This window comes from Pinus tabuliformis, chromosome 9 (assembly GCF_031772625.1).
Source record: "Pinus tabuliformis cultivar Carrire ecotype Pingquan chromosome 9, CPIR1, whole genome shotgun sequence".
In the NCBI taxonomy this organism is placed as follows: domain Eukaryota; kingdom Viridiplantae; phylum Streptophyta; class Pinopsida; order Pinales; family Pinaceae; genus Pinus; species Pinus tabuliformis.
In genome coordinates, this window is record NC_142307.1 from 969,492,021 (window position 1) to 969,518,639 (window position 26,619).

At 40.4% G+C, this 26,619-nt stretch overlaps 1 protein-coding gene across 3 annotated transcripts in view; it reads right to left on the bottom strand.

Moving 5' to 3' along the window:
• Positions 1-15,863, bottom strand: part of LOC149151952 (sucrose nonfermenting 4-like protein) — a 472,173-nt gene extending 456,310 nt beyond the window's left edge. The window contains exons 1-2 of one of the 3 annotated variants that reach the window (XM_089444376.1): positions 15,609-15,856; positions 15,115-15,344 (exon numbers count right to left, since the gene is read on the bottom strand). In XM_089444376.1, the coding sequence (XP_089300502.1) occupies positions 15,115-15,254 (140 nt within the window). In that variant the 5' untranslated portion in view covers positions 15,255-15,344; positions 15,609-15,856. Of the gene's footprint in view, positions 1-15,114 lie in introns of all 3 variants that reach the window. The other 2 variants (XM_089444377.1, XM_089444378.1) reach the window with 2 other exon arrangements.
• Between the last annotated feature and the right edge of the window lie 10,756 nt (positions 15,864-26,619).

Genomic DNA, 26,619 nt, shown 5'->3' on the forward strand with positions numbered 1-26,619 from the left:
ATATTGCATGGTTGACGACAACTTGTTGGCATAATGAAGTCATGATTTGATAAGAGCTCCACTTGTCTCCTGATGAAAGAATTGATGTTATAATATTGATGACTCGTTAGTGGTCGTGATCTAGCTTCTAAACTCTGATGAGCTGACTTTGTTGTTGTGACGGTACAACATTGATTTAAAGGCTGATTACCCTGGCTTAGAAAGGCATTATGCTTAGAGCATTGCAATCCAGATATGTCTATATTTGACAGTTATCTGATGAAGTCAGGATGATGAGTTCTTGATATTGATTATGGTTTTGGTTTTATAACCTGACGGACTACTCTTGACAGGTGACGAGCCTCTGATGATCTAAATCAGAGGGTGATAGCTTCTCAAGCTTGGAATGATGTATCATGACATGATGAATTGATTTTTGGAATTTGAGAAAGAAATTCCATATTGCAAAGCCATTGGAAAATGTTTTTGAATAATGAAAATGCAAATCCTTGGATACCCTGATTTGACACTTCAGATGTTGTTGAAATGGCAGCCGACAATTGATTGAAGTATCGTTGTTCAGTTTTTGAACATCCATCTGTATATGTATGATATGCATAGAACCTGAATAAATTCATGATTGAGTTGCTTCACTCACATAGAGTTGCCAACGAGCATGCTTTGAAATATCTGCATGAGATGTTCTATTTTGAGAATGAGATATTTCTCCTATGATATGTGTCTGCATAGATGTATTGTTGATATTTGAGAATATTGTTGATAAGCACATTTGGATGTTGCTTTAGTATGAGATATGCCATGATATCTTGAATGAGAGGTTCATAGCATGACCGAGGTCGATCATGATGCTGCTAACAGGGCTAGCTATAAAGCAGGATACAGAAGCTCCTTAGAGAGTTGTATGAGCATGATCTAGACATGACATGGTTACATTACGATGACTGAGAATCCCATACACATATAGTTGGAACCGAGATACTCTCATATATTGAGACGATGCAGTTGTTTGAAACAAGCTCAAGCTTGTGGTCGGTACCTCCTTGAGAAGGAGGGTGATTATGGTATCCTTTTGTGATTTATATGTTTATTTATGATCTGACATGATATCTGATTTTATGTTATGTATGAACAGAAAACAGCTTCTATTGAGACTCGCTAATACCAGATATGAGTATGATGAGAGTAGCGCTAATCGAGGACACTGAGCCAACTCTTCCCCCCGGTTTGAGCTCCCAAGGTGAGGAATTGAGGGAGAAGGGCTCCTGGGGTTGAGGGAACTCTAAACAATAGGGTATGACCCCTATTTGTTACCCATAGGGTTGGAGAATGCTACTCCCCTATCTTCATAGGCTCAAAGAATGTTACTCCCCTGTTTGGTCTTTGCAAAGTATAACCCAGTCGGCATCATACCCACAAGCAGGTCAGCTTGTCGGGAATACTACTCCTTGTTTGGCCAACAAGTTGAGAGTGTACTTGGGGTGTACAACCCAAGTCGATTATGATGCGGGTGCTCTACCACATGATTATTATGGGTCATCAATGGGAAGATCAGTAGGCAATAGGACGGGTTGAGAGTAAGCTCCCCAATGAAATGCTAGGGTCGAGGGTGTACTCCCCTGTGTGATGAGTTATCCTATTGCTCGGTATGGGTGGAAGTTATTGCTCCCTGATGATATTCCAGGTTGAGATGTGCTCCTTGATGATATGCTCTCCCATGATGATTAATGATGATCCGAGTAGTAGCCCGCCGGCAAAGATTCTAGATAGCAGCCTGATGGATAGAGGGTGGTAGCTTGAGCTCCCCTCCGGTAACAAATTCTTCTTCTTCTAGATCCAAGAATGTTCAGCATACGAGTAGGAACAATCAAGAGATAAACAAGAATAAGCAAAGGATAGATTGAGATGTACAATGATGATTTGTGATGATGAGACACTTGAGATGGACATGGCACAATTACTACATGACAGAGATGATCAGTGATGATATGTGATGACACTTGAAGATTCCAGAATGGCATATTGATCGATGGACAGATATTGGTAGGTGGAATTCTCCCTAGTTGAGAGGGAGTGTTAATTTTTGCAACTGCGGTCAAATTCCACCTTGGACAGCTAAAATTACTAAGATAATAATTGCATTAGATTCCTCTTTTCGAGAGGACCAAAATCAACCTAAAGATCACCCAATTTGGTCAAGCGGAAGTTGAGTTATGAATTATTTTATTCATACATGTATTATGGAATGGGTCGGCCCTAACCACAAGGGTAACTGCTTGGGTCAGCCTTAACCCCAAGTGGACCCTCTAGGAAAGCCTATAAATAGAAGAGACCTCAAGCTCATTTGGACACATTCGATCAAGTTATCTTCTCCTCTTTTGTCTTGGTTCGCACAGGTTTGACGAAAGGAGTTCGCGCAAGGGTCTGAAATCACAAGCGTGAGGTTCGCTCTGAGTTAGGGTTTTCTGGTTTCTGGACGTTGGCACAGAACATAACATTTTTAGTCCCTGGACATTGGCACAAAGTGGTCATGACAACGTCCAGAGAGCCTTGGACGCTGGCACAGAGGCTTATGGGAGCGTCCAGGGCTTCAGAGGCAGATCTGGAGGTGTCAGTTCCTGGACGCTCGCACAAAGTGGTCCTAAGAGCGTCTAGGTTGTCCCGGACGCACGCACAGTAACTTCAAGGGAGCGACCAAGGGTTTTTGAGTAGATTTGATGAGTTGGTCCTCGGACGCATGCATAGAATGGTATGGGAGCATCCGGGTTGCCACAGTTGTTGGCACACAGTTCTCAGAGAGCATCCAGGGCTGCTATAGACGCTCACACAGCTCCTCCTCCCTGCATCTGAGACACAAAGATGAGAATTTAGTATTTCGAAGTCTCCACTCAATGACAGCAATGATCAGCAGTGTTTGACACAGTGACAGCAATTGACATCAGTTTGTGACAGCACATTTCAGCCATCGATATGATGGTTTTTTATTTCTAGCATGATTAGATCTGTTTCATGGATATCATTATTGTTTTGCTGCATAGATAAAGTTATGGATCATTGTACTCCCTTTTGCTGTATCATTTGATGACGATCTAAGAAGAAGAATAAGACTTGCAAGGGTTTTCCCCATAGTGGGTTTTGCCTTGGTCTTGGACCAATCCTGGTGTCTCTATGTGTGTGCATGCTTTTCTTCTACTGTTCATTTTATGTTCCGCTGCATTGATGATGATGACGTTGTTCTTTTTATATAATTGCATATGTTGATGAATAATGGTGTAGATCTGAATAATGTAATGATGATATGGGATGAACTTAATGTATTAATGATGAGATGCAATTATCAAAGCAAAGAACAATGTCACCCTATGAAAAATTAACAAGAACGCTTTTCAGGGAACTATTTGAGCAAGTTCTAGACACAACAGTGATATATTGTGACAATAAGAGTGGGATTCGTCTTGCAAAAAATCTTATGTTTCATGATAAGTCCAAGCATATTGCGATCAAGTATCACTATATACATGATATGGTGCAGAGAGGAGCAATGAGGCTCCATCACATCTCCCTTGATGATCAAATAGCTGACATTCTTACCAAGCCTTTACCAAAAGGAAATTTCTTGGTTTTTAGAGAGCAGCTTGGACTTATGGACATGACCTCTCCAGGAAGCGGTCACAGTTGATTGAGGACACTGAGTTGCCTTTGCCCCATGTCAAAGCTCACAAGCTTAGGGAATGATGTCGGAAAGCTCCTGACGATGAGGGACCTCTTGTGTAGTGTGTTCCACAAGAGTAGGCCTCAATATGCATCCGACCCACAATTTGAGACATGGGTAAAGCCATCTATCTGGCCAATAGGTGTAGTGAGACTTGTCTGTGTGACTTGTTTAGGATGCAGGTGTTCCACCACTTGACATTTAATGAAACTTGGTTGTGTTTGATTCTTGTCTGTGTGACTTGTTTGGGTCTTGTCCATGTGATGATCCTTTCCTTTCCAAATTTGTGTCAAGTGGATGATTCTTCTTTAGATTGTGACTTCATTGTTACAAATGTTACAAAGCAGAGTTGAACTGAGATGAATGAAAGAGATCAAAGGAAGCAAAGATCTTTGATGCTGAAAGAAATTTCTCCCTAGCTAAGAGGGAGTGTATAAATTTAGCACCTCAAGGATGAATTTCTCCTAGAAGAACTCATATCTTTCAATTCTGTCTGAACCACCTATAATAAAATTTCATTTCTGACAATTCTAATACGACTTTCCAAAAATAGTAAGTCGCATCTCAATTTGGAAGTGACTTTCCAAAAATAGAAAGTCATGTCTAAATGATCAAGGATGATCTCGACATATGGAATCCACTTTAAAATCAAATCAATCATGATTATACAAGTCAAGACTTAATATTTTTATCCTTACTAGTTAGTGTTTTAAAAACCGATCAGTTTGAACCGGTAACTGGTCAAATCGGACGGTTAGCTAGCCCACTGGGTCAAACTAGCAAAAAAACCAGTTTGACCCTCCATTTCGCCAAAAAGTGGACAAACCGGTTCTGTCCTAAACCAGTCGGTTTATTGCCATGGCAACTATAAACCCCACAGAATGCATTTTTGTGAGTTTTGAAGTTGTTTTGAGGAAAATTTAGGGTTGTTTTCCTCCAAAAATAGTCCCTCCAAGAAAAACATGCCTACCATCTCATTTTTCTGACACATCTCAACCCTAACAATGTTGGCAATTAATGTTAATGTTAAATTCTTAAAGTAAAAAGATGAAAATGAAAATTAAAGGAAATGTAACTTAAATTTTTAACATTATCATGAAATGACTCAGGATCTTTGAGAGTCGACCTCATTGGATTTCATAAGGAGAAACTAGAATTTCAGATTTCACTCAAAATTCAGCAGACTTAATGGTTTTCAGGATTTCATGGTTTGGGGGTTTGCAATGTTTCCATTTGATTCTATCATGCGTGAGGGTATGAGATTAGCATTTGATCAAGAGCATGAAGCCCTTTAAGAACCTTGATCGTGGTGGCATTGATTGTTAAACTTTGTTGATGTTGGTGGTAATGATTGTTAAACTCCTCTACCATGGCCTTAACAAGAATGCACTCAAAGGAAAACCACTGGTTAGGCATGCTAATCTTTTTCTAACACATTATAAGGTTGAGGAGTTGAACCCTTCACTCAAACCAAAATCATTGGTTAGGCATGTTAAACAGTTAGTTTTAGGTATGTTCTATGCTTAGAGCAATTTATTTCAATTTTCACAGTTAGCTCGATATCTTTTCCAGATTAGCAATCACATTAGTATTAGAGTAAACTGCAAATACAACATAAACATAAATCACAGAAGACAAGAGGACACAAGATGTGGCGCTAGCCAGGGCCAAACCCCAATGTGGAGAAACCCTTGATCAATTCTTCTTCTATGTTCTTCAATAGTTCAGCACAGAGAGAGAGAGATAGTACATTTACAACAGAAGTCAACACTTTGACTTTCTAGATAAGAGAATAGATCATCTCTAAGAAGATGAGATCAGTTGAAGACATGCTGCTTCAATTGATTCTCCAAGGTGACTCCTTCACCTATCATTGTGCTGCATCTCATCATGCTTTATGATTGTACCCATCACTGTACAGCATCTCCTCTTGTTGCACTATGTTGAGCTCTTCATTGCACTATGCATGCTGCAATACATTCTTGATGCTGCCATATATTCTTGCTGCTGCCCTATGCTACTGCCATATGCTCTTGCTGTTGTCCTGTGTTGCACGGGTACCCGCACCCAGGGGTGGGGTTCTCAAACCCGTCCCGGGTTCCCGCACCCAAGTACCGGATTCGGGTACGGGTTCTTCCCAGACGAACCCAGAAGAACCGGGTTCTTCCATGAAGAACCGGGTTCTTCAAAAAAAAAAATTGGGTTCTTTTCCTTTAACGGGTTCTTGGGTTCTTGGGTTCTTCGGGTGCTTGCGTTCTTCGGGTTCTTTGGGTTCTTCATAAGAAAAACTATATTAAAAATTTAATTTTCAAATAATTTTTTTTTATTGAAATTTAAAAAATTACTTATAACAAAGGTAAAACTTATAACAAAACCTAAAAAACCCTAAATCAATTCTTGTAAATCAATTTGGAATGAAACATTCTTCCACGGTCCTTACCATCAAAACCTGTGTTGCACGGGTACCCGCACCCGGTTTTTTAAGTTTTTTACAAGTCTTGTTTTTTAAGAATTCTTGTAAATCAATTTGGAATGAAACATTCATTCCCGAGCCAAATAACCATCAAATTATAAACTGTAAATGCACACATACAGGTTCAGACATTTTTTATCAAATAGAAAGTAGGATTGAGACCAGCCATAAGTTGTAATCAGTTGATGCTGTTAAATGGCGAAGGGCTATTTTGGACAATGGCTAAATTAAGTATCAAAATCTGCCAATTTCTCACAGCATTCTGATAACATCATGTTAAGATTAAAACTAGGAAAATATGCCTAAATCATATATGGTCTCTACAGACTTGTACACCAAGTAATCTCTAAAAACTGCGAAGATGTTTTATGTTTAGATAATTAATATTCAGGCAGAGATTCGCACTCAAAGACAAATATCCCTCAAGCCATCAGATGGCTATTGTGCATTTTATTGGGAAACAAAGACTGATAAGCGTGTTTTGTGGAAGGGTAAGGCTGCCACTGTTTTTGGGATTGCTTTACCACAAAGCACACCATGCATGGGGCAGGTGGATGATTAGACATCAAGAAAATTCTAGACCACTATCAGGTTGAGAAGAATCTCCTATGAAAAAATTGTGTTTTTATATGGGGGAGACTAAACATTCAAAGGAAAGTTACAAGCTCAAGCTCCAGCCAGAATGAGCAATTTCAATAAGGAGAGAAGTTGTCTTGAAATTAGAGCAGGAGGCAGAAATGCTAACACTCCTTAGTTGTGTAGGAGTGTAGGAGGAAGGGTCTGTACGACCACAGCCTGATTCATTGATAGGCATCCTTGCAAATGAACCTAAGCTGCATAGTTATTTTAAAGCCTGTGTGTGACAAAATCTGTCCCAAGTTTCACCAAAATAGCTGAGTCTAGCATTTATCCTAGTATGTATTTTGAATTTTCAGTGTTAGCCTGTGAATTTTGAGCTCTCTCACATAGCTGTCACAGTGTCATGGTTACACAGAAAAGATTCAAAAGAACAGTTTTTTGGTGGTAAATTTTGAAATTTCAATGTCAATGTTGAATGTTCAATGATGTGCATGTTTAAATGATTATCATTAAATTTTTCTTGTTTAGAGTTGAAAAAATATACAAATTCAAATTTCATATATATTATTAATTATAAATTTATAATTTATAAAATATAATTATTAAAGTTTAATATTATTATATTACCCGACGAACCCACGCACCCTGTTTCCAAAAATGTCGTCCCCGTCCCAGTCCCCGTCCCCGTCCCCGCACCCACGTTTCCTGGCAACATAGCTGCTGTCATATGTTCTTGCTGCTGCCCTATGTTGCTGCCATATGCTCTTGTTGTTGTCATATGTTCTTGCTGTTGCCATATGCTCTTGCTGCTGTCATATGTTCTTGCTGCTGCCCTATGTTGCTCATTACCATGTTGTACTATTGCAGCTCCATACTGCACCATGTTGCCACTCCTTTTATCACAATGCTGCACTTGGTTACCAAGCACACGACATGTAGCACTACATTTCTTATCATGCCTATCATGTTGTAGCAGCGTTCCACATCATGCTCCTCCAACATTGTCATATCTTTGTTGTAGCAGCGTTCCACATCATGCTGCTCCAACTTTCATATGGCTATAGCCTTCGATTCTCCAACAGACTTCCAAACAGCCTTTTAAATGACAACGCCATACCTTAATAGAATCCCTCCCTATCTGCGTTTCTGCCTAAGGGCATGTGACAGCCTTTTGCTGCCCTACGCAAGCCCAGCAGTGGTGCTATGACCTGCGGCCTAGCACAACAGCATTTGGTCGTTAAAACATGTCACCATCATCACACATTTAGCCCTCAACCTCGGCCTAACAGCTAGCAGCATTTTAGGTCTGCGTTAGAAGTCTCTTTTGTTGTGATGATACCTGCGGCTAGGGCATATTTAACATCAACTGTAACCCTACCTTAGATTTGCGGCTAGGGCACATTTAAGGCCTCCTCATGACAGCGGATTAAGACATCCTTTAGACAATGTATAAGGGTAGATGAGGGCAATGTATAGGAGCAGATTTAGGCTGTGAAGGAGCCTCTTTACTGCGGCCAGATCTCCTCTCTTGGACTGCGGCTAGACCACCCTCTACGGCTAGGGCATCATCCTCTGCGTTTAGGGCATCATCCTCTAGGACTGCGTTTTTCCCTTAGAGATTCTTCTTTCCACTAAAACCCAAAACAAGTGGAGAAGAAGAAATCTCAAGAGAGTTGTGTGTGCAAATGACTTGCAAGGCACTTGTATTTATACCAAAACGTGGAGAACAAGTGGGGTATATTAAGTTGTTGGCCGACCTTGACGAACTGTCCCATAACACAAATAAATTCATATCTCCATGAATACTTATCGGAATCGAATGATCTTTAGATCAATCCTACACCTCTCGATGAGAGGGATCCAAGAAAAATATCAGCTTCCATTAATAAGATGACCCACATGGAGTTTGGCCCTAGTTGCCAATTTTAACATAGACCTTTTCAATTTCTATCATGTTATAAGGTTGAGCAATCCAAGTCTGAAGACTTTGAGTTAGATGATGTTTATGTATCTCTTGTTGATGATGTTTATGTATTTCTAGTAGCGTTGAATCAATGATGAATTTCATGAGTGACCATGTTGATCAGTGATTTCTAGTTTTGATATCTATTTTTGCTACTACTACTAAAGTTGTAGAGGAGTTTTAGGAGTCCTCAAACTCGGAGCCATATTATTTATGCAGCTCATGTTGATGATCTCTTGTCTAGTAGTGGTGATGAGTTTGATCATGGTGAGGAGTGATCATGTTGTTGATCACTGATATGTAGACTTGTAGTAGTTCACCCCATAGCTTAGAGCATTGTTTTCGGACTCTAAAGGCCATTTAGAGCCTCATTGATTATGTATTTTGTTGCGGGTATGTATTGCACTCGATGCCATTTTGTTATATTCACCTTTACATGGTATATAGATGAGCAAACCTTGCATATTTTGTTTCTATTGGCTTGGAATCATGGTTTTAAATCTTAAAAATAGTTATTTTCATTAAAAATTAATTATTTAATGTACTTTTTTTAAACTAGTTCATTTAGACCTGACCAGTCCCTGTTCTAGTTCGAAACCCGCTTCATTAGGTGGACCGGTCCAGTCACCGGTTCCAGTTTTTGAAACATTGTTACAAGTATTATTATTATTATGATACTATTATTTATAAAATAGTCTAAAGTCATTAACCTTTAATTGAGAATCTCTTACTTGGCAAATCGAACCTCTCTCTTAGAATAACATAGTAACTCCTCACTTAAGAGAATGTAACTTTCCCTCACTAATTCAATGTATGGCAAAAGTGTAACTCCTCCTCATTAAATGCACTTGTAACTCTCTCATTCAATTTTATTTGAAACTCTCACCAAATATTCTCTTGTGTCTAAGTGTAATTCTCTCTCTCCCTAATTTGAATTGTAACTCCTTAAGACCAATGCATTAAAACTCTGACTCAGTATCGACTCGGCCGGCTTGATTTCAATGACTCGGTCGTTGTAAAAAATACATTAAATATTTATTTTTTATAAAAACACATAATTTTAAAGATTTTCATTCATGTTTCCAAACACACAGCATTAGAATATAGATAGAAGACAACATATGATCAAAGTAGGCTCATGAATATATCCATTATATCAAAATGGCACCCAGTGCACTATCCAATACATACACGATGATGATATAGAGATCAAAACAAAAACACATAACCAAGGAGGCTAGAAATGGCCTCTACAACAAAAGTCTGTGACCAGTACTACTGGCTACTGCTAGAGTTGCCAACATCATCTGGCTTAGTGTTGCTTGGGAGCAGGAGCGAAAGCGGGGAGCAGGAGCGAAAATGGGAGTGGGAGCGACATTTTCAAAAGCTACCGGTTTGGGAGCGAATCACGAAGGAGTTCGACAACCAATGTCACTAACATCAAGGTACATAGCGAGATTGGTGCTCTTGATTAAATATGAGTTCCATACCCTAATACATGACAAAATTCAATGGAAACATTGCAATCCCCCAATCCTAAAATCCTAAAAAACTGATAAGTCTGCTGGATTTTGAATGAAATCTAAAATTCTACTTTCTCCATATGAAATCCAATGAGGTCGGAACCACTCTCAAACATCCTGAGTCATTTCATGGTAATGTTAAAAATTTAAGTAAAAGGTTGAAAATGAAGATTAAGGAGAATGTCACTTTTACTTTAAAATTTTAACATTACCATGAATAGCATATCAATACTAGGGATCAGAGTCAGACAGGGAAGCCCAAGGAGTCCCCAAAAATGAAATTTCAAAAAAAATGCCATTGAAGTGACTTGACCGACCGCTGTTACCGAGCCGGCCGAGTTGGCTCGAACTCGACCGAGCCGGCCGGGTTGTTACCGAGCCAGTCGAGTCGTTACCCAACTCGGCCGGCTCGGTAACAACCCGCCGGTTGATCCGGTTCAAAGGTCGAGTCGACCCGGTTGGGCTATGACTCGGACCAACTCGACCGAATCAGAGTCGAAACAGCCAGTTTTTAAAACAGTGCTTAAGACAAGTGTGCCTCTCTCTCTATTCTTGGGATGAGATACTGTTAAAATTGGCAACTAGGGCCAAACTCCATGTGGGTCATCTTATTTATGGCAGCTGATATTTTTCTTGGATTCCTCTCTCCAAAAGGTGTACGATTGATCTAAAGATCATCCGGTTCCGACATGTATTTATGGAGATATGAATTTATTTATATTATTTGACAATTTGTCAAGGTTGGCCAACAAGCAAATTACCCCCAACTTATCCTCAACGTTGCATTTAAATAGAGGAGACCTCATGTCATTTGACACACACATCTCTCATGATCTCTCTCCACTCATTTGGGTTTGGTGGCAAGAGAGGTCAAAAGGGAGATCTAGCCGCAGTCCTAGTGAGAAGGGAGAAGCCCTAGCCACAGTCAAAGGGAGAGCCCTAGCCGCAGTTAAAGAAGAGATCTAGTCGCAAATTAAAGGAGATCTATCCACTGTTAAGGAGAGCTCCAATACGCAGCAAAGGATGTCCTAATCCGCTGTCAAAAGGTGGCCCTAATTCTGCAGCAAAGAGACCCTAATATGCACAGCAAGCAAAGGATAGGACAGCAAGGGATGGAACACTGTTTTGGGCATCATTGAGGAGGCCGAGGTGCTATCTTGAGGGTCGCAGTCCTGATCTTGAAGGCCGAGGGTGAGGGGATTGTCTTAGAGCCTTGTTGAAGAGTGAACAGTCCTATTAAGAAGTTGCTGAAGAAGTTGTCGAAGAAGCTATCGCAAGCATAATGAAGGATCTATAGGATGTCGCAGCCATTTTTTGGGAGACAGGGTTGTGCATTGGGCTTGAAACTGCCCTAAAGGAGTAGCATGGAGGGCAGCACCCTATTGGAGGACAGCCGCAGCAAGAGGAAGCAATTCTGGGTTAGTTTGAGGGTTGTTAGGGACTGTGGTTGGGTGCCCTAACCAGTCCAGAATTGCAGCAGCCAAGTTACCCTAGAACAGTGAGCTAGTGCACACATTTTGAAGTGCATCTTGTATGTGTTGAGTCAGTTTGATGGGCTACTTGTAGGAGCCCTTAGGACAACATAGAAATTTAGATTGCTGACAGTGTAGAGGGCTCAGGGCTACATATTGTGAACTAACAAGATTTGCAGGAGCAGCATGCAAACAGTGGAGGATAGAAGCATTTTGTGGAGGAGTGTTGGGTCAATGTTTTGACAAGATTGAATCATGATTGCAGCAGCCTGTTGCTGCCATGTGGAGGATCTTCCAAACAATAAGAAGGATGCATTGAGCTTATTGTTGAAGGCCAATCTTGGCTGGGTTTGAGCAAGCCACTTAGAAGAAGATTTCTATCTTAAATGACCAGCATTGACTTCTATGGTCAAGGCCTTATCTGTTGTTGTCATTAAATATGAGTTTTGTATATTTGTACTATCTCCCTCTACTGAACTATTGAAGAATATAAGAAGATTTTATCAAGGGTTTCCCTACATTGGCATTTGTCCCTGGTTGGTGCCACGTCTTATGTCATCTTGTCTTGGTTTGTCTTCTACTGTTTATGTTTATGTTCTATTTGCATTTTACTATCATGCTAATGTGATTGCTAATCTGGAAATTGATATTGGGCTAATAAGAAAAATTGAAGCAAATTGCTCTTAAGCATAGAACATACCAAAAATTAACAGTTACACTTCTCCTCAAGTAACTCTTCCCTCATGGAATTTGATTCTCCTATTATTGGCTCGAGGCATGAATTCATTTTGTAACTCCTTTCATTTCTCATCTATTTAAGCAAGAGCAAGTGAGAGTTGAGTGTAGCATGTTCATTGTGACGAAGGAGACCAAGTGTTGAGTGTGTCCAAGAAAAGTGTGAGACCTAGTGAAGAGCAAAAGCAAGGGAAGAGTTGGAGAAAGTGTGAAGAACATGATTTGATCAAGAGAAGGAAGAGATCTTCTAGCAAATAGCAAGGGTACTTCACCAGCAAGTTGATCAGACATTAGTGACTTGATTCATTTTCATTCTCTCTCTCTCTGTGTACTCTGCTAAACAATTGAAGAAATCTAATAGAAAAAGAATCATTTGGGTTTTCCCCCTTGAGGGGTTTTCCTTGGTCATTGGACCAAAATCTCAGTGTCTCATATTTGTGCTTAGTTGTTTTCATATGATCCTTGAGTTTATATTCTATCTACAATTGTTGATCTGAAAAGTTTTGAAAAAGTCTGCATTTTAAGTAATTGTAACAGCGTAGAACATTCAATTTTCTATGAAGTACATTCAGTTTTTTGCAAAGTACATTCAGTTCTATTCAGTTTTCTGCAGAGTACATTCAGTTCTATTAAGTTTTCTGCAAAATACATTCAATTTTCTGCATAGAACTTTCAAGTTTTTGCAGACAAAAAAAATGCATAGAACTTTCAAATTTTAACAGCCATTGCTTTCTTGGCCTCTAATAACTATGAAAATAGTTCAATCATTTGCAAGGAAGATCAACCATCAATGGTATTGCTATGAAAATGATGAGACCAGCTAGGCCCTGTAGAACCAAGGTTCCTCTTGTATCTTCCAGGCTGCCTTCCAATCTGAAAAACATAGCATCAACAAAAAGACTTCTTGAATAATGTGGAGCTCGATTAGTATCAGCACCCAAGGGGAGCTTCGATCCTTCTCCTACCATACCATTCAACGATTCCCTGAATGAAGTCAATTTCCCCATATCCATGTACATGGAAATCAAATCTTTGGCCTTAGTTGTGTCACTAGGGACCGTGCATGTCAAAACCAACAAAAATAAGATGACCATCAAACATGATATCTTTCAACGGGCGAAATGCAATTTCCAACTAAGCCCTACAATGACCTCCTGTCCAAGGTGGAAGATCCAACATCTTATTAACATAAGTCATAAAATTCTGTGAAGGACATAAATTCCTTGAGGGATCTATAACACTAACAGTACCAGAGGACTCGTAGGTTCTTGCTTTGACACATCCATGGCCATTGAATTATGTGAAGAATCGATAAAGTTGGCTTTGCTTCACTGTTGTGAATTGCTCACTTGTTTCCAAGATCTTGACCACCGTCGAACACAGAGCCTCATCCTCACACTTGGGCACTACCATTACCATCATCGAATACATACAACATTTTATTACTTCAATGGATTCTCTAAAGCTTAATATGTTGGACCAATCAACCCTCGTCACCCAACATTGTGTTGATATGGAAGACATCTAGCAACACTAAGTCAAGAAGAGGGCGGGAGAAATAACGCCAAATAAAATAGACAAAGCTGACACGCACACGAGAGAGAAAAAAATGCAACCTACTCATACAACCTACGTTGAGATCCATGGACGCAGAGGGCAAGAACAGGAGTCATAAAAATACATCTATGCTCCAATATCACTGTTAGGCTAAGGTAATAACTCCACAAATTGTTTGTCTTATTAATGTGAATCATTCATAAATACATTGACAATATGACTCTTGGTTTCATTTTCCAAGACCTCTGATGACCCTTGACATTCACCCTTGACTCTTCATATTTCTCCTATTGCAAAGATATTTATAATGTACCTCAATCCCTAAAGATTAGGTATCTAAGACTACTCCCCAGGGATCACATCAACCTATCTACCTAGGGAATACTAACCAAGCCACCAGATCAACTCTAACAAATCTGTTACGCACCAATAGATTTCAGATTCTTTGAAGGAATCTCAATGTGTTTACTGCCAGAATCGCTTAATTAAAGACTATTTCAAATTTTAAGCACAACTGCTAATGGAACTTTATCTCCAATAATGTGGATAAAGTTAGAAGGAATCCCCTGGAATTTCCCAGAGTGGTAAACACAAGTTGCCTCTTGGATGAAAGCCAAGTTTCAACTGTCTAGAATATGTAGTTTAGTTTGCCTGTTAATACCAGAAGCTTTCCACAAAAAAATAAACAAAACAAAAAGAAACTACCCAGCTCTGATGGCCTGTTAAATTGTATCTCGAATGTGATACATGGTTGTGTTTCTGGGTTCATCCTCTATAGTTGTGTTTCAGTTTTTTTTGTTTTCGGATCTAGACGTTTTGAGATCAATTTTCCAGCAATGGCCAATGGGTTCGTGATTTAGCAGTGAAGACAGTGGCGTGTTAGACCACCCGCAAAGGTTCAATTCCCCGGAGGCACCAATAAGCGGCTGGGGCTAAGTGCAAATTCTAGGTGAATTTGACATAAGAGTAGATTGAACTGCAATGCTTCTCCACTTATCGAAAATCAAAACAGCAGTGCACATTAAAATTAAAACTAAAATTGAAAATAAAAAATGAAAACTAATAAACTGAGAAGAATTATACTTGGAATGAATAATAATTACCTGGTGAAGGAACCAACGAGGAATACGCGACGGCCTCCATGGGGCCAGACGAAGCGCGTTGGCACCAAAACGATGGTCGTATTAATTCCGCTGCTGGACCCCCCTGGTTCCCTATGCGTTGGCAATATTTGACCTGCCATGCCGTGACCTGCCTTAAATTTCTTAACCCTAATTAACCCTAACCCTACTCAATCTTCCAGCTGTCACATCCCCCAATGTTATCATATCTTCTGCAACAACAGTATATAAAATTAATCGTCTGTGTAAATACATTTATAGATATATATATTTTACAGTCCCCTCTTAATCAGGACGGCCCCGGAAGACACCCTATGAGATCTCCAGCCCCAATCCAGGCTCAAAACAGAAATTGAATGCGCCTCTGTTTTTCAGGGCTTATAATCTATAATCATCCTACTGCCTCCGCGGTTCTGGCATCTCAAGGTTGCCTCCATGTTAAGCCCCGGTGCCCCATGTGACCATGGATCAATTACCTGCTGAGGATAGCCTTTTGTGAAGCTCAAATCATGATAGAGTCCATTACCATCAAAACCTACAAGAGACTGCGGATCGAAAAGCTCCTCGGTTGTACGTAAGGAGAAGGAGCAATGGGCTGGCTAGGTCACCAATGGAACATTGCCGTGTGAAACAGAGAATCGAGGGCTAACAATAACTCAGAACAAAGATAAATTAGGAGTACCAACATATGTTTGTATGCATACTTGATTTTGGAAAAGGGTTACAAGGATAAATATTGTCAATGCTGACGGTTTATGGGTTTTTTTCGGTCTTCATACTTAATTTTGAAGATACATGGATAAATATTGTCCATCTTAAGGTTTCATTGGGGATGATATTTGAACTTAGTAATGGCAATGGTAGTGTTTAGTGCATTGTGTTTTTGTTTACTTTTCTATTAGTATTTTGTGTAAGAGAATCTCTTATTATTGGGGTATGAAGGGTTAATTTTGATATCAATATGAGGTAATAATATTGATATTGTAGAAGGTGACATGGTAGGTTGTGACATTTTGAGAGGTAGTGGAAAGCATCATAATCAATCACATTCAATTTTAATTTAATTTTTTGCTTTAGTAATGTTAAAAGAATAAATCAATTTGAATAGCCCTCAAGTTTTCATTTCTAGTTCAAAAGTATTACAATGGATCACATTTAATTTTGGGTTATTTTATTTTATATTATAGTCACATTTAATATGCTCTAAATAAAGCACTTGGCGATGCTTGAATAAAAAAATGTTTCTCCCAAAACACACACATGTCCCGAGTGTCATCTTGATTAGTTGAACCATTAACGAAAGGCATGTTGGCAATGGAGAGGTCTAAGCTCCATTCCAATCAAGTCTCTTCGGGTTACCAATGGCTCTTGCAAGGGAGAGAAAGTCCTATGAAGTTAAAATGTATGTGTGTGTGTATGCATGTGTGTCAATTCTTTTCATGGACCCATGAGGTCACCTTGAGATAATAGATGAATGTGTGGTTGCACTCACAAGGATTACATTAAATGATTTCATGACATGTGCTCACATAAGTGACTCAAAGACCGTCTCGATGTCCTTCAAATTTTGGAAGACCCAGGGGTTACCTTAACATGTTGCCTCCAATGTTGTTAATTTGGGTAATCTCATGCTAGTAAGGACTCGATTCAATTCCTTGTGGATAATGTGCATTAGTGTTTTAATACAAGTTTACCAGGGATTCCAGCCACAATTGTGACGAAGCATCCCTTTAATTTCCTCATAGGGTTTTCCTTGGAAAAATAAAGCATGCACGTGGATGCGTGTGCATGTGTGTGTGTGTGTGAGAATCAAATCTAGCTTGGGTGGTTAAAATGAGGAGTCGATATCCTCTTAACCCAAGTTCAAATCTCGCTAACAACGTGTTTGGCCATCATGGCCCTATTGCAACTTAGCAAAGTGCAATAAGCTCACTCTCACTTAAGTGCTTGAAAGTAGGACAAGATGTTTCCAATCATTTGACCAAATGGTTAACTCAACTAGTTGTGCCAATGTATTGGGCATTTGGGTAGTCTTGTGCCTACTAGTGCCTAGTTCAAATCCCTTACATTAAACACATTGGTATATGCTAATGAATTCACTAAGGGTGTCATCCATAAATGTGGAGAAGCATCTCTTAGGTTTCCCAGTGAGATTTTCCTTTCAATAAAAAATAAATACATGTGCATGTGTGTGTTGAGGGGGTGACAAGGTTAGCTCGATTAGTTTAAATGCACATTTGCAAGATGAAGTTTATCATGGAGTTCTCTAGTTCTAATTTAGTTGAGTCTTATTAGGTTACTAATTAATATCATGACTGGCAATTAAGCCACCCTCCATCTTGATATTTCAAAGAAGAGGGGGGAATCCAATGAAGTTTTTTTAGAAGAAAAAAAAATGTTTGTGTGTGGGAGAGAGAGAGGGAGAAAGAGAAAGAGATGTATGTATACAACATGTAAATATGTGATAAATACCCATGGGATGTAGGCCAATTGGTTTGTGTGGGGTTTAGTACTCATTGGATCACATATTCAAATCTCATGGGGAAGGGGTTCAGGGTGAGAGCTAATTGTGGGGCATAAATTTTGTCTGCATAGTTGGGAAATTAATTTTTCCATCCAGCATGTGGGCTAACCCTAACCCAAGTTTAACCTAGATATAATAAAGTATAAAAATAAATATGTGATAAACACAATTCATCTCCATTATATGGATTTAAGTATTATACCTAGTTTTGTGACTACATCATACCATTTCTTTTGCCCCGTTTTCAAAGAAAACAATTTAATTTTAGAGAACTTTTGAAGGATTGTTGAGATAGTTTTTTGAAAGAATATGATTATAAAAGCCTAAGATGTTTGGCATCCAAATGAAATGTTCAGATTTTGGTGTTGGACACAGATTGTCATTGATGTCAATATGGTGTCTCGGAGACAAGAGGAGCAAAAGGAGCCAAGAGGAGCAAACCAAGCCAGAGGAGCCACATATATCGGAGGAGTGCCAGAGCAAGAGGAGCCATATCGAAGGAGTGTCAGAGCAAGAGGAGCCATCGGAGGAGCTACAGGAGCAAATGGAGAAAGTGGACCAAGAGGAGCAGATGGAGCAAGAGGAGCCAAGAGGAGCAATATATATGGAGCAAATGGAGAAAATGGACCGAGAGGAGCAGATGGAGCAAGAGGAGCCAAGAGGAGCCATATATATATTACAAGCAAATAGGGCCATCGAAGGAGAAAACCCATATATATATGCCTTAACACTATCGGCGGGCACATATTACAAACAACAATGCCAAAGGAAGAACTATCGGGAGTACTGAGGAGTATATATATAAATATATATATATATATATATAAAGAGAGAGAGAGAGATGCGATATAATAACACGGACCCGCGGCTCCATTATAAACTGGCTAAATGTAATATCGCATCCAATATGTCGTTGGTCTCAAAGGGTTGTCACTCCCGAAACCCCTGATTGCGATATACGGTTGTGGACCCGACGGGAATATAGACTGTGGCTTAATATCATATCGCATCCGCAGTGATCGCAAGTCATAAGGGATGGCGCTATAATCTGCCGATTGCGATAGAGGCATGGACCCGATGGACTTATTAAAAACAATCTATAATATATCGCATCTAGAATGTCGGAACTGTTCAAGGTGCAAGCTCCGAAATCCGAAGCCGAAACTCTTATCAAGCAAAATAGAAAGCATATCGGGTCCGCGGAGCAGAGAATCCTTATCACATCAGCGAAATCCGGAGCCGAAACTATTATCAAGTGAAGTGTAAAATCATATCGGGTCCGCAGAACTCTTGTATCGCATCGGAGCAGCGGAGGTAGCGATCGCTGAAATCATCCGGAGCCGAAATTATATTTGGAGCAGCCTAAAGGAGATCGGATCTGCAACCCATCAAGACTCACCGGTAAGGAATCCGCCGATATGACGAAACCGAAGTCATTTTAGGAAGGGATGTAAGAGGTACCGGGTCCGCAAGGGCATCGGAGGTCGGAGTAAAGGGATTTATTGTGATCGCCGAAATCCGGACCCGGCGATAACTATAAAGGCGGGCGGATAAGATTTGAAATCCGCGAATGTTCATTTGAGTGGATTTACATGGGTTCCTGTGTAGTAATGTATATGTGACCGAAATCTTTATAAAGGGGTTTTATAATGTTTCCCATATATTATATGTGGCTGTGGGTTTAAGCCTTAACACATATATTGAAATGCTTGTGTCATGCGGAAAGAGTCAATTTTGCGGACAAAACCGACCTCCCTAGAAGCTAAGGCTTTCTAGTGACAAACAAAACAATCAAGCACTATCTTTCCCTAAATATGCGTTTAAAATATGAGCAACCAGGTGTTTAAAGCATACCTTTAGTCCAACGCTGTTTGTAGCAGCCAAGCCTCTCCGATCCAGATGAGCTCCTCCTTCTCCTTGAAGCCTGCATTCACTAACAAGCAAACGATTACATAGCACCTGAATAACTCATATAATAAAACATATTCATCATAAAGACCAAGGAGTATATGAAACAAATTATATATAACAACTTGTTGAGAAAAATGAACTTAATTGTATTAATTGGAAACAAAAGAAACCATTACAACCAGTGCCTTGGTGTTGTGCAGGTCCCTCCCAGGGTCCAGCAAGAGTTCTCCTTTACTTTGATCAGCTCACCCACTTCCAAATGAAGCTAAGAAAGGATGGGAATCTCTCCTCTCAAGCTCTAAAAGGGAGTCCTAATTTCAGCAGCATCTACCCTTAGGAATGTTCAGCTTTTCAACCTCTCCTCCCTTTGGCCCAATGCCTGTATTTATAATGCTTTGGAGGAAGTTAATCAGGTCCACCATCAATGGGATAAGCCCCTCTTTCAATGGGATAGCTCCCCTCTTGATGGGATAAGTTACTCTTTCTTTGGGATGCATGAACCATCTGGAGGCGCTCAATCCACGTCAAACCATCTTCTAGAATGCTCTAGATTCGACCACAAGTAACTTTTTTGAAGTAAAACTTGCGCCTTTTGACCTTTACAGGAGTACGCACCCACCCCTTTACAGACAGAGCGTACAAGTACGCATGTATTATGAACTTGAGGTGCGTACACGCAGGTAAGGGTAAGAGAAGCTGCATAACCAAAGTTATATTGACTTTTAAGGACTTTCTCTCTTTCTTGGAGTTTGACATGAGGAGCAGAGGTATAAGACTTGCCAAGGAGGACAGTATGACAATTGATGGAGCCATACTGACTGCAAATAGTCATGGTGACAAATTTTAGTGTAACAGATTGCCCCCTAAAGTGCGAAGCCTGTAGTAGATTAGGGTTTCATATCATCTAGGAAGGGTGAAGTACTTTATCATTTCAAGGATTATCTTGTGGAGAGCCCAGTCGGAACCTGCAAATATTCAACACAAAATACATATATAAGATCATATCATCGCTGAGGTAGGCATTCCCATACTCAGATTGAAAACTTTAACTAACAAACTAACTACTGCTCTAATATAGGAATGATTTCGCAGTACATCATAATCATAGACTCATGTAGACACAGTATGGACGCAGCCATCTGTTTATGATTAGTCTACTGTATAATGAATACAAAACTCCTCGCAGCCTGGATGGTGGAAACTAGATCCAGGGTCTTCATTTCTACTTCCCGAAATAGTACGATTCTATCCATGCGAATAAATGAGTTGATGTCGAACATGGTAGAAACCACTTGATTACCAGTCGATGATGTAAACTGTTAACAAGTGTGAGAGAGACCACCAGTGATGTCAATGGTTCTCAAAGTACCCAGTACAATCCATGAGATGTGAATGAATGTGTTGATGTCGAACATGTCACGGAATCCTTTGATCGAAAGTCAATGATGTAAACTGTCGTCAAAGGCGAGAAACCTGCCATTGAGGCATGCAGATCTCAAGGTACTGACGATTCCTAGATCATCTTTCTAGATAATGTGCTGATGTCGATAGAAAGCGATCCGTTGCAGGCAAGCCCACAACACGAAATCATAGATCAAGTTGAAGAAATGTAGCTGTAAGGACTGACTCAGGGATGGTCAAGATGGATGACAGGTATTTTGCAGATGAATGGTTTATTTGCAGTGACCTCTTGAACACATAACGACACAACAGATGGCTTGGTGACAATTGACCCAAAGTTAATACCCAAAAACTGGCTGAATATTTTCAATGTGGTTTGATCAACTATTAGGCAAAGGATTTCCCAACCCAGGTGAATGAAAAGTGTCGTGTTCAAGAGTGGTGATAAGGTTTTTCTGAGACAAAGGATAACAAATAGGCTCATTTTTCTCTCTTTTCCCCCACCATTTCTGGCAAGTACCTCTTTATTTTTTACAAGCTTGAGGAGGATAACATATGCTTGATTATAAGCTCATCCTTGGGATGAGTCCAACTTAGTTTAGATTCGAACCCTAAGAAGGAGTGGTCCGTTCCTGTTTGTAATCGAACAAGTCCTTTACTGTGAAATTTTAACGAGTCCAGTATAGGAGAAACTCGGCGTTTTTCAATTTTAGAGAGTCTGAAAAAACTTAAGAAGACTCCAGGGTTGACCTTTTTCGTAAATTTGTGTCTCCCAAGCCAGAAAAAGTATAAAATAATACTTGAGAGAACCGCTTGATCTTTACGACCAAGGAGTACTTTCATGATTAGTGTCTCTGACCTGAAAAGTAAAAAGCGATCAAGGACACGTCGTTTTATTTCCAATATCGAATTTGAAATGACAAAAATCCGGCAATCTTTTCATGTTTTTACGGTCAGAAAAGGGCTATAAGAGGACCGTCTTTTAATTCCGTTTTAACGAGTGTAAAAGAAATGCTCGGCAATCTTTTCATGTTTTAGGAGTCAGAAAAGGGCTTAAAGATGACTCTGATGTTTTTGTTTGTAAAAAATGACAATTTTCCCTGAAAATCCTTTATCCTGCACAAAAACCAACACATTACTCATACCTGTTGAAGATAGATAAAAATACTTTGAAAAATACCTTTTCATGGTGAAAAATAAACAAATTTACCATTTATTTACCCAAAAAACCTATAAAAAGGGCTTTTACCAATTCATTTTTACCATTTTACTGTTGAGGAGAGAAAAAGGGCTTTTGGCAAGAAACTTCCCGTGGACATTGCGGAGAATCCGACCGTCGAAATCGAACGCCGTCTCTTTCAGGTAATTTTGAACATCCTCCTCTTCATTTTCATCCGTTTAGAATTTGTTTTTAGGCCCTAGATTTTATTTTTTGAGGCTTTGGGGTTTCAAGATCCGCCTTTCGGGGGACGCAGGTGCCACACTAGGGACCCGCATACCCCGACATTTTCTCAGTTGGGAAAATGCCGGGCGTACGCACCTTGCCTTAAGGGAACCTGCGTATGCACGCTCTGTTCCTAAAGGCGGGGTGCGTACTCCGCGCAAAGAGTTTTAAAACCCCAAATTCTCTAAATTGGACCAACAATTTTTGATTTCATGGATTCTAATGGATGTTTTCTGGTGTTTAGATTGTTCACCATGCTTGATTGGCACGAGAGAGAGCACGAAGATGTTGATTTGGCCGCCATTAATCATCAACTGTCAATTGATGCTTTGAAGGCATGCGGCCTTTATAAATACTGGGCCATACCTGGCATGAGGGCCCAAGTGCGCTTTCTAGAGTGGCTGGTAGAAAGATGGAACGTTCAGGACCAGTGTTTTTACATTGGAGGGCACCAGCTCGAGATAGAGCTCGCAGATATCTACTTCCTCACTGGTTTGCCCAAGAGAGGCGAACACTTGACTCTGTTCGGGACTAGGCCGGGTGGCCAGTCCATCGCTAGTCTCCGACTAGAGTGGTGTAACACTCAGTCTCAGGAGAAGGGGATAGAGATCAAAACTATATCCCGCCCTGAACTTATGGTGATTGCTTTTACAGTTACCAGACTTTGCGGGGCTGCCGCTTTACACATTGCCACTGGATCCCAGATGCGGATGGCGATTGATTGCTATCGAGGTACCATTTTCAACTGGTGTGATGCTGTGTTGGCCAATTTAAAGGGCCAACTAACTAGAGCCAAAAACGGACAGCTAAAGACTTTTGGTTATGGGCCTTTAGTTGTGAGTTTTGGCTTAGAGAGGGTTCCGATGCTGATCCCACAGCAGCTCACTGTTGAGGCTGGGCTTCCCCGAGAGCCCAAATTGATGCGATGGGTTGCGGTTATGGCCCGTCATCCTGATGAGGGCACGGAGGTTGTCCGATTTACTCCAGAGTACTTTCACTGGTTAGAGGACCAGGTCTTTTCTATACAGGATTTTCCTTATGCCGGAGTTGATTTTCGTGGAGATCCGGACATGGTTCTTCCACCGGGAGAACAATGGGATGACACAGGTAATTCATTTTTCACAAGTTTTTAAACTATCTATTTTTTTGTTTGTTTTTATATCGTCTCAAAACTGATAGTAATAATTTTCAAAATGCAGATGTAGGCCCACGTCGTCCAGCCAATCTCCGGCCTTTCGAGAGGAGACTACCAGTTGCAGCGGCACCGGCCCCACAGGACGAGGCCACAGAGACTTTAGCTGAGTTGGAACAAGACCTAGAGCGTCTTACAGCAGATATACCGGAGACTACTATAGATGATATTCCTATCAGGCTTCAGCGCTATGTAGTCGGGGTCCCAGGACCTTTTAGGAGGTTCTTGTGTAGGGTGGCCCGTGCAGTGGTGTCATATAGAGATCATCACCAGTGATTGGATGGTCGTTTTGTAGACACATGTGACATTTTGGTTTTTTGTACTTATCATTTTTGCCGATCATAAGGTGTTTTTCAACCTATGATCGAAGACGATGTATTTTTTGACACACTCCTATCTATATATATCATTATTACCGGCTTATCTGTTGAACATGTGTGATGAAATGTTTTTAAATTTACATGTATGATTATTGCAAATGTCTATTTAACATTCGAGAAGCAATTGCATCTGCTAATGTATTTAAAGACCTTGGAATATGCTGATATTCAATGTAATCAAATTCACGTTCCAAGAGACGCACTCTCAAAAATAACCTTAATAACACTGGATTTCTAATGGCATACACTCTATTAAGCTGTAATACAACGAGTTCAGAATCTAACCTCACTATCAAACTCCGAATCCCAAATGAAATAGATTCAGACAATAACTCAATCACTGCACTGTACTCGGCAATGTTGTTTGTTGTTTGACCGAGGCTCACCCCATGCATAGAAACTAACTCGTCAGAGGGCGAATAGATAACCCAAGCTGCGGAAGAGATATTCCGTGTACTACGACAAGCACCATCAGCAAACCCAATGTATGTTTGGAGAGGCATCGACATCTGCAATATCAAGAGTAAAACCAAGATAAGCCAGAATAACGACGAAAAACACACTTTCTAAGCTAAGCACACTGTCTAAACTAACAAACACACCAGCTAGAAAGAAAAACCTAACCTAACTAAAATCTCCATACCCATCTTTTAAGCATAATACCTCTTTAGGTAAAGTCCATTTCTGGGTTTACCCAAAGAGTCCCCGTCAAAGTCTACCAGCTCATAGGCCCCTTTTGCTAGCTTTCGCTTGACAATATAGGGCCCATGCCACATAGGAACGAATTTTCCAGCACCTAATTTATCATTAGCTTGATCATACAATAACACTAGGTCTCCTTCCGAAAAATTTCGAGGGGTCACATTTCGATCATACTGAGCTTTCATACGTTTTGCGTGAGTCTCGATCGCCAATGCAGCATCACGTCGAGTCTCATCTAATTGAGCTAAGTATAATAAACGCTTCTCCTCTTCGGAAGTGGCTGGAAGTAACTCGATGGCCATTTGCAGTGACGGGATTTCGCATTCAATGGGTAGCACAACTTCCAAACCATAAACTAGTTGGAAAGGAGTGAACCTTGTTGATGTTTTCACTGAGGTTCGGTATGCCCAAAGCGCTGAAAATAACATGTTGTGCCAATTCGACCGATGAATACCAATGATTCGTCGGATCATGATAACTAAAACTTTGTTGATGGACTCAACCAGACCATTCGCTTGTGGATAATAAGGAGTTGAGCTATCATGGCGCAAACCAAGCTGGCCTGTAAGTTCTGTCATCATAACGTTTCGAAAATGGCGTCCATGGTCAGTGATTATCGCTTGTGGGACACCAAACCTAGCAATTATGTGATTGAACACGAAAATTGCAGCTGTCTTGCCGTCTGCCTCGAATGTAGGCATCGCCTCGGCCCACTTAGTAAAATAATCTACCGCAAGGATGATATACGCATGCCCCCCGGCCGAGTGAGGGTTACATGTAATAAAATCGATACCCCATTTGGCAAAAGGACCAACGGAAATTATAGGGTGGAGAGGAGCAGGTGGAGCGCGCATCTTTCGATCAAACACTTGACAGTTGTGGCATTTTCGGACCGCAGTAATACAATCTTTAAACAAGGACGGCCAGAAGTAGCCAGCGCGCAATATCTTTTGGGCTGTGGCATACCCAGACATATGACCGCCACACGCTTTAGAGTGACAGTCATTAAGAACCCTTTCAGCTTCTTCGTGAGTTAAGCAACGTCGAAAAACCAAGTCCGCCCCACAACGATAAAGAGTATCTCCAATAATTTTGTACTGTTGGGACTGGAATCGAATTTTCCGACGTTCCGTCTTCCGAAAGGATTGGGTCTGGAGATATACGATGATATCCCCATACCACGAATCTAAAGTGCTGATGAGAAACAAAGATTCGTCCGCAATGGGCTCCTCTGCCACAGTTTCCGTGTCAGCACGCGGGAAGTCACACATTAACTCTGCAAAAACTAAAGATTTCTTAGACTTAGATTTCTCAAACTCCAAGTCGAACTCTTGCAGGATAAAAATCCATTTAGAGTACTTGCCCCCTAGCAATTGTTTAGTCAAAATGTAGATCATAGGGTTGCAATCCGAAATGACTGTAGTTTTACGGAGTAAAATGTAGTGACGAAAACGTTGGACAGCTTGAACGGCTGCCAATGCCAATTTCTCCACATGTGAATATTTTAGCTCAGTTGGATTTAACGTCCGACTAAGGTAATATATCACATGTTCCGTTCCGAATTCATCTTCCTGAACTAAGACCATTCCAATGGTGGAATGAGCGGCGGCGAGGTACAAAAAGTAATCCTGGTTGTAGTTGGGAGGATGCAACAACGGTGCATGGGTCAACGCGTGCTTGAGTGCATCAAAAGATTTCTGAGCTATCTCATCCCAAGAGAATTGAGCGTTCTGTTTCAACAACCGGGTAAAACCTTTTGTAACCTCGGCGTAGTTAGGAATGAATTGTCGTAAAAAGTTTGCTTTCCCCTGCAAACTTTGGAGTTGGCAAAGACTCGAAGGAGGAGGCAATTTGATGATAGCTTCGACCTTCGAGGGATCGATGCGAATGCCGGCTTTCGAAACTACAAATCCCAGTAATCGACCCACTTCTA